Source organism: Haplochromis burtoni, unplaced genomic scaffold, assembly GCF_018398535.1.
Source record: "Haplochromis burtoni strain Fernald_Lab_line unplaced genomic scaffold, NCSU_Asbu1 Contig_273, whole genome shotgun sequence".
NCBI lineage: Eukaryota > Metazoa > Chordata > Actinopteri > Cichliformes > Cichlidae > Haplochromis > Haplochromis burtoni.
Genome location: NW_024582634.1, coordinates 249,642 through 262,464, shown reverse-complemented (window position 1 = coordinate 262,464; position 12,823 = coordinate 249,642). Strand labels below are relative to the sequence as shown.

The following is a 12,823-nucleotide window of genomic DNA, read 5'->3' as shown; positions in this document are numbered from 1 at the left end:
CCCTCCACACATCACACATCAGACTGTGGAGACAGAGCATGAAGGTGGTAAGGAGGAACTAAGGGGGGCGAGGCTGGGCAATGTGACTTCGATTGCTCTGTTGAGGGTGGGGCTCGATGGCGAACCTTTGGCTGCTCTGGTGGGGGGTTTATGGGGGACAAAAAGGGATTGGGCCGGGGGGTAGATCTGAGCCCAGCATTTAAGCTGTCTGATGGTTCGCTTCGAGGCAGACTGAACGGCTCTTTCCATTGCATCACCAAATTTTTCCACACAGCATTCTTCCCCAACCCAGTGATCCAACTCACAACCCGGTGGTTATGAATGGATAGCTCAGCATCCCTTTTTTTACCCAGTTGTGCAGAACATACAGCTGCAGATACAATAATACGATTATAATGTCGATCATGTGACCTAGGTTTCCCTGGTGTCACATGTGGACATCCTTATGTTTGAACATGGTGTTCAAATGTGCCAACACAGTTCAAAGCAGCTACGGAAATACTACTCCCACAGAGATTGATTATCATGTTAATAGTGTTGCAACCTTACATACAACTCTGGATACTGTGGCTCCTCTGATAACAAAAGCCGCAAATAAGAAGTACTTGACTCCCTGGTATAACTCTCAATGTGCACCTTAAATCAGATAATCCATAAAGCAGGGAGGAAATGGCATCTTACTAAAATTTCAAAAGCGAATAGTTATCAGCTATTTTGAAACAACAAAGACTTTTTATCCATAACAGCAAATGAACTGTACAACAGAAAATACAAATGCTATTTATGGTCTCCTCACAACAATGATAAGAAAAATAAACTGGGCCAATATGGCATGTTTGTTAATACAGAGACACTGGCATTAACTCAGCCAGTTAATGTGAGACAAATCCAGCTGCTCATTAAAGCTTCTGGTTTGATCAGAAAATAAAACATTGGTCCAAACACCTGAAAGTCCCGAAAAAGTCTACGGATGTATCCGTGGTGCTGATGCTGCGCTGAGCGGACAGCTCCTGAAGCATTTGAAGTGTCAGAATGCCAGCTAACAACGTCCCTCTCACCTGTAGGCTAAGTTATTTTTAGCCAACTACAAGTTGAATCTGGTAGTTGGGTTTGTTAGCTAAGATACCGTCATTAAGAAGCGGCACAGCTAATGTGTCTATGCGAGCTGATTTGCGATGTGCACCGCTGGCCAGGCCATTTATTTTTTAATGCACCTTCTCAGATTAACTCAGCCCCCCAGGTATTAAAGCCATAAAGCCTTTGAATAAAAACAAACACTGTGGTGACAGTGATGCACAGTCTTGTTGGTATATGTATGATTTCTATACATTTGACATGAGATAAAAACTTTGGTTGTAAGCTTCAGATAATTATTTATTAAAAGCGAGACATTTTAAATGAGAATAAGAAAGAAAAGTATTTCTTTGTGCCCCCCTCTCCCTGTTAATGCCTACCTGCCCCCCTTGCCCTGTTAATGCCCTACCTGGCCCCTGGCAATACTTTGCTAGACCCGCCCCTGCACAGTTACCAGCTGTCAGCTACATAGAAAAGGATCCTGGTGTTATTTGTCTCTCAGAAACAGCTCATAACTTCAACTCATTCATGTCACCTAAAGGGTAAACCTGTTTCTCCATCACCTGTTCAGCTCTGATGATTCAGTAAGGACATCTCCTGGTTTCATCTTCATGTTTCCCTCTCACCACATAACCAAACCGATATCATGACCAGCAGGTTTACAGCTGTGGCTCCAGCAAACATCAGCTGATACTAGAAATTAATATTAAATAAATTCTAACAACAGCTAATCAAGCTTAAACGTGCTGCTGTTGTTTAGCGCGACATCCACTGGTTTCCTCTTTCTGGCGTAAAGTGGACGATAAACAAACAAGAGAGACGATCAGCTGATCATTGATCAGTTTCAGGATTGAAGTAGAAACAGGAGAGGGAGGGGGGAGGATGAGAGAAGAAGAGGCAGCTGCAGCGTAAAGACGCAGAATAACTCTGGTCTCTCCTACTCCTGCCTCTCCTTCCCTCATCCACCTGCTGGCCTATGTGGAAGCTCCGCCATAGCCACCACCAAACAACTGAGTTGTCGTTACACATCAGCCAGCATCTGGCCAATCCACCACCTTTCATTGTTTATACCGTTACAAAAAAACAAACAGTGTCTAGATGAACACAAAGATGATATTCTGGCAGGCTCAAAAAGCTTTGCTTACATAGATATGTTGTGGGAAATGCAATGTCACAATATCTCTTTGCCAGAATGGGGAAGTCCTTGGCAGCAGTCAACCAAAAACTGTCCAGATCAGCAAAGTTTAGCTTTAAACCACGCTCTTGTCTCAGTTCAGTTAGTTCCTCCTGCTCCTGCAAAGTCATATCCTTCCAGAAACTGCTGCTGAGCTATACGGGTCCCTTACCCAGTTAAGGCATTCAGCGGAGACTGAGGCAAAATAAACGGACAGCTTCTGCTCAAGCGTATAAATAGGGACATTTATAGTCTCCTCAGACTATAAATGTCTCCTTCTCCAATACCCGCTGTTCTCATTTTCATACCCCCCCCTCCCCCCCTCATTGCTCATCGTTCCGAGGTTATGGTCTCAGCTAGTGAAAGCTATATAAAAATTTAACAGTATCCTCAGCATAACCATGTATAAAAAGAGGTTATATGCACACACAATATGGTAATATTATGTTGAAGCACACTCCGTGAGGCTCCACCTACGGTAGCCATAATGCTCCGACAATCCATCAAGCGGTGCGGCTTTGTAGCTTAGCAAAGTCGTACTAAAACATTTTTGACCAATTTGAGTGCAGTGTATCACATAAAATCAGTTCGGTAATAAAGGTAATAACGACAGCCCGCTAGCATGCGCTACCAAAAATAGTGCTTTGTTGTGTATCTGACGGACGAAAGCTAAACCAGTTCCACCACTGAAGCTGCAGCGTTTTTACAAACCAGTTCTGGTTCATCTGTTTCACTCAACGATCTGCTTTCCCCCTTCTCATTCTCCGTTGCCGCCATGCTTTTTCCACGATGTGCGCATGAAAACAAAGGCACTGCACATGTGCGTTTTACCCATATTCTATCGCCATATTTCATTTTCTTATCGTTGCCTAACGTTATACTGGTATTACCGTGAATGGTGTGATATGGCCCAACCCTATTGCACACCACTCATCACTTGCAAGCAGCTTTGCATCATTGTACCTCTCATCACTCAAAACACTTCTAGCTGTTCCCACAGCTCATGCACATGGGCCAGTACTTTGTGCGAGGAAATGGGAGCGGATCATAAAGCCTTATTGCTCCACGCAGAGGTCCGATGGTTGTCACGTGGCAGAGATGCAAATATGCGAGTTTTCAGAGGTCCAACATCATCCAACACAGGAGCTAGGTCTGCTGGTAAAGTCTTGGCAACAAGTGCCTCGTGGTGCAGAAACAGTGTGTAACAATAACATCTGGCTGTATCACTTTCACTCTGCTAACGAAACCTTTGGCGCGCCTGACCATGGCTGCTGCTCCATTAGTGCAAACACTCGTGCAGTTTTCCCACTTAAGCGCTCCTTGCTCGGTTGCTTCGGATGTAACCCGAACAATTTCCTGTTCTTGTTCTTCTGATGGCATCCTTGAATGCCCTCTGCGCTGTCGATCGGAGCTTGGCACGCTCCCCTCATCCTTCAGATGCCCATCTGTTGTCCACAATCATCTCTTGATGACCTCTGGAAAGCCTCATGGCACAGCTCTCATTCCAACGCAGCTTTATGATCATTGCTGTGGTTCTGAAATTGTCACATGATGACTAGTAGGGCCCCAAACAGCACGACCTTCCACCTCAATAAAGTATTCATTAATAAAGTATTCAGCAACACAGAGACAAGTATCATGTGCAGGTTTTCTCAAATCATTAAACCACTACTATTGCCATAATGTGCCCCAAATTTATTTATTATTTATTCCACATTACTGTAATCAGTGACTTTCCTTAAGTAATGCCACTCACTCATTTCATCACTATGAGCTCAACAGTAGTCAGATAATGGGCCCAATCTTTAAAAATGTCCTCTAATCATTGCACTTCTGCTGTAACATCACTTGTCTGTCTGTGCTGAATCCTTCACAAGCACTCTTAGACGGAAACAAACATTAGCAAAACACATGAAGCATCCTGGAGGTCAGTGCTGGATCAACAGATTCCAGAGGTGCTGCAGAAAGGTCAAAGTTAACCATCCACAGCAGTGAAAAGGAGTGACACTGGTTTCAACACAGTATGTCTCACATTGTTTACACATTCTCACAGTAATATTCACATTTTCTCAACAACACAGTATAATAGCATAACCAAGATATAACCTGTGAACACAGTTTCCTTCACACATAAACCCAGTAATCCTGTGAAAAAACACTAATTAATTTACAATAATCTCTGAGTGAATCTGAAAGTTGCTTCAGCAGTAAACCTTTTTCACTGGCAGAACCAGACGTCACTCGTTATATTTAAGACAACAAACAGTCACAACAGGTGACTCCCTTTTTATGTTCACCTGAGACATGATCAGACCCAGTCTGGGTGGAAATGTGTCTAACTTTAGAGATGTTGCACAAATGGAGGAACGCAGTCTTACATATTTGTTTAATATGCGCATTGAAGGACATGTCCTGGTCAAAAATGACTCCAAGGTTCCTCACAGCGTTACTGGAGGCCAAGGTAATGCCATCCAGAGTAAGAATCTGGTTAGATACCATATTTCTAAGATTTTCAGGGCCGAGTACAATAACCTCCACCCTTAGTTATACTGCAATAGGTGTAGGCTGCTGGGGGCTTTCCATGATGCACTGAGCATCTCTCACCCCTTTTCAACCACCATGTGTCCGTATACTACTCTCCACTTAGTTATTATTAATCTCTGGGACGGCATGTCCTGTCTCCGTCCCCTCAACCCCAACCAATCACAGCAGATGGCCCCGCCCCTCCCTGAGCCTGGTTCTGCCAGAGGTTTCTTCCTGTTAAAAGGGAGTTTTTCCTTCCCACTGTCACCAAAGGTTCTTCTCTGTTTCTCTGTATTACTTTAGGTCATTACTTTACAATAATAATAATACTGTGTTTTTTTTTAATTTGGCGCTATATAAATAAAATTGAATTGAAATGAGTTCATTATGGAAAAACTGTCATCTTTACAGAGCAACACGCTAGTTCAGCTCAGGCAGGTAGTTCCTCCCAATCACGCCCCTCCACGTTTTGCTGCCATTGTCCATGTGAGCAATGAAGTCTCCCAGCAGGACAGCAGAGCTACCATATGGAGCACCCTCGAGCACACCACCCAGTGACTCCAAGCTGTGCACTCTGTAGTGTCATTTGACACATAAACACAAACAATAGTTTGGACCAAATCCTTAACCCAAAGACACGGAAACACAACTTGTCCGTCTACTACCAAAACCCCCAGTGTATAGGCACTGAGAGGATTAGGGGTGGGTTTAAAAAGTCGATTCATCGATTAAAATCGATTCTAACTGGAATAAAACGATATCGATTCATTAAATCCTGAAATCAATTTTTTCTATACATATGTAGTTTGCCGCGTATGAAACTTGCAAGCGGTTAACATGAGGAAGTCACGCGAGAGTTAAGTGACCTGGACGCATGAACCATCATGGCTACTCCCGGGAATGTGCCACCGAGACTAAAGGAGATGTACTGCAAGGCCTATTTTGGGTCCTGCCCTGTTCGCACTCTATTTGTTGCCATTGGGCTCCATCTTCTCACGGTACAGCATTTCATTTCACTGTTTTGCTGATGATTTGCAGATTTATCTACCTTTAAAAGCAGGGTCAGACCATCCGCAGCTCTTATTACGCTGCCTTGATGATGTCAAACAGTGGTTGTCATTAAATTTTTTAAAGCTAAATGAAAATAAAACTGAGGTTGTCATTTTTGGCAACTTTAATCATATCGACAGCACTCTGGGCGCCTTTCCTCGTATTGTAAAACACATGTAAAAAACCTCGGTGTCTACATTGATGGTTCTTTTAAATTGAATAAGCAGGTGAGTGCAGTAGTTCAGTCCTGCTTTTTTCAGTTAAGACAGCTAGCCAAGGTAAAGCCATACCTTCCGGCTAACGTCTTTGAGCGTGTTATTCACCTTTTTCTTACTTGCAGATTGGACTACTGCAATTCATTGTATTATGGTCTAGATCAGGCCTCCATCCATCGTCTTCAGATGGTTCAAAATGCAGCTGCTCGCCTGCTAACTGGTACCAAACGGAGAGAGCATATAACCCCAGTTTTAGCTTCTTTACACTGGCTTCCTGTCTCCTACAGGATCCAATTTAAACTTCTACTTTTTGTTTTTAAGTCACTTAATGCCCGAGCCCCTCCTTACCTGTCTGAGCTCCTCTCTGCCTATGCTCCAGGAAAAACCACGAGGTCTAGCTCAAAACTAATGCTGTCCATCCCACGGACTAACCTCAAATCCCGTGGTGATAGATCCTTCTCTGTGGCAGGTCCCAGACTTTGGAATAGTCTCCCCTTAAATATTAGATCTGCACAAACACTTGAGCAATTTAAATCTTTACTAAAGACACATTTCTATGCCCTGGCTTTTAACACACTATGACCCAAGCATTTTGGTCTTATTTGAATTAGTTTAGTTATTGTTTTAATTCTTTTACTGTCCTTTTATTGTTTTTTACTGTTATTATTGTATTACATTGTTGCTTTTTAATACCATTTTTATATTGTTAAGCACTTTGTGCAGCATCGGCTGTTTGAAATGTGCTATATAAATAAATTTGACCTTGACCTTAAGAACTGTGAAGACAGTGAAGAGCCGGACGAAAGCAAAGCCGTATGTAAGATGTGCAAAATGGAGGTAAAGCACTGTGGAAATACCACAAATCTCAGAAATCATTTAACGAGGCATCATCCAGATATCCCGCTAGCAAAAATGGCCGACATCAAGTAACGCTCACTCGAAAAGGCATTTGCAGTGAAGTTGGCATCCACTTCTCCACGTGCCCAAAAAATAACCCAGTCTGTGGCAACTTTCATATGTAAAGATATACGTCCGTACAGCGTTGTTGAAAATGATGGCTTCCAAAACCTCATTAATACGCTAGAAGCACGCTATGTTTTACGAACACGCAAACATTTGAGTGAAGTGGTAATCCCAAACATGTATGAAAAAGTGAAACACGATGTTACAGCCTCACTCAAGTCAGCAGAGAGAGTCGCTATAACCTGTGACAGCTGGACATCCAGAGCAACAGGTAACTAACTGACTATCACCTCACACCACCAGGAGTGGAGACTCGTGTCTCATGTCTCACAGACAAGAACCACTGAAACAAGCCACACAGCAGTTAATTTATCTGAAATTATGTTCAAAGCAATCGAAGAATGGGAGCTTACAAACAAAAATCCAGTCATCGTAACTGACAGTGCTGCAAATATGGTGCGAGCTGTGGAAATAACGGGCTGGTTGCACATTGGTTGTTTTGCCCACACACTCAATTTAGCTTCACAAGCAGGACTGAAAGTTCCAGCTGTTGCTCAGCTGCTTGGCTGAGTGAGACGCATAGCATCCTTTTTTCATCGCAGCACTGTTGCAAGTCGCAAGCTTAAAGAGAAGCAAAAGATACTGAATCTCCCTGCCCATAAGCTGGTGAATGATGGGGTGACCAGATGGAACAGCACATTGGAGATGCTGGAACGCTTCCTGGAGCAACAACCAGCAATCTCTGCAGCTCTACTCTCACCTGAAGTGAGGAGAAGTGACGGTAATCGCTGTAGTCTTACAGAGGCTGACATAACTGATGGAGAAGATATAGTGAAAGCTTTGAAGCCGCTGAAAGCAGCCACACTGGTTATGTGTGAAGAAAAGTCCCCGACCCTTTCCATCATTGCACCTCTGCATGCACAGCTGCTGGAGAAGAGAATCAGTGTCTCTCACGACTCCTCACTGATTAAAGACCTCAAGACTGCTGTATACGACAACTTGAAGTCAAGGTATGTTTATGAATTGTGTGTGTATGCCATGAATGAGTGTAACTGTATGGATGCATGTATTACATGAAAATTCTTACTATAGTGAAAAAATATATATATTATAAAAATGTTAGTTAAGCCCTCTTGTCTAGTAATAGGCCTTTTGATTTTATATCTATCTATCTATCTATAGATGTTTATATATAAATTATGGAAACAAAGTCGTATATTAATGTTTCTGATCTTGCATGAGTGTATGTAACCATGCACATGTATATCCAACATAATAAACTGAGTTAAATGTGCAAAATCTCTTTTCAAGATATGTGGCCCTAAAGGACAAGCTGTACATTGCATCAGCATTAGATCCTCGCTTTAAGGCCCGGCCATTCTTGTCCAAAGAGACTGTAACAACACATTCTCTCAGTTGGTGTTGGAAGCAGCAGGGAGAACGTGGACACAGCTACTGTGAGTTACAGAAACAAAAAATTATTGTTTTTTTGCACTACTCGAGTTAGAATATAAATAGTAATTTCTTTATTAATTAAGTTTTCATTTTTCTACAGCGACAGTCTGATGGTGACACATCTGAGGAAACTGTCCCTGACATCTCTCTTGGTGGTGTTGATGAAGTGGATTATGCCCCTCCAATTAAGAGGTCAAAGGACTCTGCATTAATTTTTCTCCTTGGGCCCGCCTACTCAACAAAAACCACAGCGCCACAGAAAACACCAACTCAGAAGGCAAAGGAAGAAGTGAATCGATACAGGGGCGTTGAGCCTGTTGCACTTTCTGAGGATCCTTTGATCTGGTGGAGGGACCATGAAAGGGAGTATCCGCTTTTGGCTCTTCAAGCAAAGCAGTATCTTTCCATACCTGGGACCAGTGTTCCTTCTGAACGAGTGTTTTCAACTGCTGGTGACATTGTTACTGCACAAAGGAGCTGCCTGACTCCACAGCATGTAGACCAGCTTCTCTTCTTGCAGAAAAACCTTACAGTCTCAAAGAAGTGAGGGGGTAGTTATAAATGAGGCTAAATTGCACGAGTTTCACAGAGGTTTTACAATACTGTTCAGTATGTTTTCATTTTTTGAAGTATTTTAAAAGGCAGTTTTTCCTTTCGTGATCGGTCAGTTTCTGTCAGTTCGCTTGTACACGCTGTGTTATCCTGTGTGTCTCCAAAACACAAGAGTGGATTTCAGGAAAACTGTGTGAGACACGAACAGCAAAACTATTTCTCTGAGGCGTTACTGATGTTTACAAAAGATATGTTCTATTTGCACTGGATCCCTGATCCACTATTGTTAATGTATGTATGAAAATAAATATATACTGATGTTAATTAAAAATTACATTATTGTAACTGCTTTAGTATCTGCTCTTAATTTTGAAATTTATATAATTCATTCACAAGGCTTAGAGGGTTCTTTTGACAGTACATATACAAGGTGAATAATCATAATTTTATATATATTATGGTTCATATAATAATATTTCAGACTGATTCAAAATCGAATTGAATTGAATCGAATCGAATCGTGGATCAAATTGATTCGGGACCTTGTGAATCGAATCGATTCTAGAAATCAGTGACGATACCCAGCCCTCGAGAGGACACTATGATACCTACCCCTGCTTGCTGCCTCTCACTTCTCACTCGAGACAGAAACCGCCCCTCGCCATGATACTGGCTCTAGAACCCGAGCTGTGCTTTGAGGTCAGCCCAACTAAATGTAGTCAGTATTTCTTATTAACTCACGCACTGGGTCGAGCTCCTTCCCCACCAGAAAGGTGGGACTAAACATGGCACTCTGCACCATTGCCATCTGTTCCAAGGACATTGTGCCAGTATAGTGGTTTGTTCAGATGCAACTTTTCAAACCTATGCCATGCTGCCATTTTACTTTTGGAGATAAGCTGCTCCCTCCTGCAAACCTTTCCAAACAAGCTATACTTGTTTAGTATTTTTTTATTCTGACAAAGTTTAAAATTTAACATGGCAACTGTAGAGTCTTAGTTGGCTAAGATGTGTTGTTTGGATTTTGTAGTGTTTCTGAGCAATGCACAGCATGACCGTGGTATACATTTGCTGGGACATCCACTCCTGGGACTGCTGATGGGAAGCTGTCTTGAATTTTTGACACTGACGAATAATCATGCTTACTATAGAACGATGGACTTCAAATTGTTTGGTCTTGTAACAGTTCCATTAAGCTCACCGCATTGCTTGTGTCGCCAGCTGAATTTGACATCACATCATGTGTTGCCTTAACCACATTGATGGGGAGCAACAGTTCATCACTCTGATGTGCAGTTGCAGCACTTGTTTCTTCCTCACTGATAAAACTAAGAAAAAAACACACTATGCCAGATTGTCCAGAAAATGGAAAGGTTTAATGGACACCATAACGAGATAATCTCCTAACAATCTAAGAAAGATCTTGATCCGTAATTGTGAAATCAGCTACTTGTTAGAAGCTGAAGACAAGTCTCTTGATACTCACTGAAAGCAGCTTTCATTTAGACCCTTGGGTTGTTTTAGTCTAAAATATCAAAAGAAATTAATAAAAAAATTACCTTTTTGTTCTGGTTGTGATGTGCCACTCCCAAAGCAAAGGGATACACACAGAGCAGAGACGTAGACAGTAATTTCATAGTGTGGGCTCTTGTAAAGGTCAACCTCAGGACAAATCCATCCCATATGGAAAAGATATATATATAAATCTTATAAAGCTTTTATCTGTCTTGTGTGAAACTTGTATGAAAAGCATACAAGAGTGAAAACAGATATAAGATCCCTTGAAAAATTATATAAATGAAACTTGTATGTTTTGGATACTTACTAAAACAATATATGAAAGTAATGAGAAAGTGGCCACTTTCATGAGTAAATCATAGAAGTTTTTACTATTTCTTTTCCATATGGGATACACATGCATAAGACATGATCTGAGGACAAAACACAGTTAAACTCACAGAAATTTGAGCTGCAAAAGAATCCCCACATATTTTTTCAAAAGGGCAACTTTAATCCAAAGTCCTTAACAGTTCGATCAATGGAATCGGCCATGTACTGTAATAACTTGAACGAGAATCTCCTTCCCTGACCCAGAAAACTGAAGATTAGTCAAATATCAACCAAAAATGTATCAAGTGACTATCAGTCAAGTCCTCCTAATGAGTTCTCCTTATTGAAGTGAATGTTGTTTTAGTGTTGGATGAAGGGATCAAACACAGGGCTGTTACCTGGGAGACTGAAGTTTCTGTTCTTTGCCAAACCAAGTTAAACAACGCTACCTGGTTAGAAGAAGCAGCATTTTCTCATCTGCCTTCACACGTGTATTCAATTCAGTTGTGTTCATATATCACCAGCCCACAACAACAGTTGTGTCAAGTTGCTTTGTATTGTGAGGTTAAGACCATACAATATCAACTCAAGTAATGTCCCATTTCCATTCCATAGGCTTTAATGTGATGTTGGCCCACCCTTTGCAGCTATGACATCTTCAAACCTTCTAGAAAGGCCTTACACAATGTTTGGAGTATATTTATGGGAATTTCTGATTTTTTCACAACTGCGTTTGTGTGGTTAGACACTAATGTTGGACAAGGAGGCCAAAGTTTCACTATCAGGTTGTGGTCAGGTCAGGGTTCTTTAACACCAAACTCACACATCTGTGTCTTTATGGACCTTGCTTTGTGCAATGGTGCACAGTTATGTTGGAAGAAGAAAGGGCTATCCCCAAACTGTTCCCACAAAGTTGTGAGCATAACATTGTACAAAATGTATTAGTATGCTAAAGCGTTAACAGTTCCCTTCACTGGAACTAAGGGTTCAAACCCAGCTCCTGAAAAATAATCCAACACTACAGGTCCCCATCCACGGCCATGAAAACAATGTTGGTCTTTCAGTGTGCTTGGCTTATATGAATGGAGTGTACAGTCTAGTTTCATCTGATCTATGTTTGATCCTTAAGATCAGACTTCAAGTTTTACCTTGTGCACCTAGGATTTTGAAATGGATGCCATTGGTGCATCTACTGGTAGGCTAACAGGTAGAATTGGCAACCACAGGTATTATTTTATGTCTTTTATCTGTAGAGTTTTCAATTTCTCTGTGTGCCTGCACCGTCCTCAAGATATTAAGACATCCTTTGACAGTCCAAAGGTGAACTTGTGAGGCTAATTTGTGACCGTAAAGAGACCTGAATGGTTTTCTGTCTCTGGATGGAATTTCCTGTTGGTGCTTTCATTAAAGCAGTCTTGTTATCTTTTTAGCATAAATTGCATACCTACATGTCCTGTCTGAATGGTTTTCCTTCTGCTTCAGATCTGTTTATGGTCCAAATGTGGCTCTTGGTCTGTCTCCTGACCCTCAGCTCAGTGGCCCCAATGACTGCTGTTGGTAAGTTCCACTTTTCAAGATTATAAATATTTTATCTAGTCTCGGTAACAGAAACGTCTTTTGGGGGGTTCCACTTACTATTTCCTAATTAAATACACACACAAAAAATAATCTTTTATTAGAGATTTTATCATTTGTGAGCACAGAAATATATATATTAAAAAAATTAAAAATTCCCCACTTGCCCCTGCGGATGGTCATTCCTTCAAGCTCGGGTCCTCTACCAGAGGTTTGGGAGCTTGAGGGTCCTGCGCAGTATCTTAGCTGTGCTGGATTGTCTCTGGGGCATCTTTACACAGCCTGCACCTGGGGTCTTGCCTGGTGTGATAGACCCCAGCCTCAATGGATCTTGTGCTTAGTGCTTGTTCCTGTGCTGCCATGATTAGTGCCTCTGTGCTGTCTTTCAGTCCAGCTTTGTCCAGCCACTGGT

At 41.8% G+C, this 12,823-nt stretch overlaps 1 protein-coding gene across 1 annotated transcript in view; it reads left to right on the top strand.

Moving 5' to 3' along the window:
* Positions 1-10,867: 10,867 nt before the first annotated feature.
* cntn2 (contactin 2) overlaps positions 10,868-12,823 on the top strand; it is a gene marked incomplete in the record, with an annotated part of 77,627 nt that continues 75,671 nt past the window's right edge. Inside the window, 1 exon segment of the mRNA XM_042227639.1 lies at positions 10,868-12,393. Within this exon segment, the coding sequence (XP_042083573.1) occupies positions 12,285-12,393 (109 nt within the window).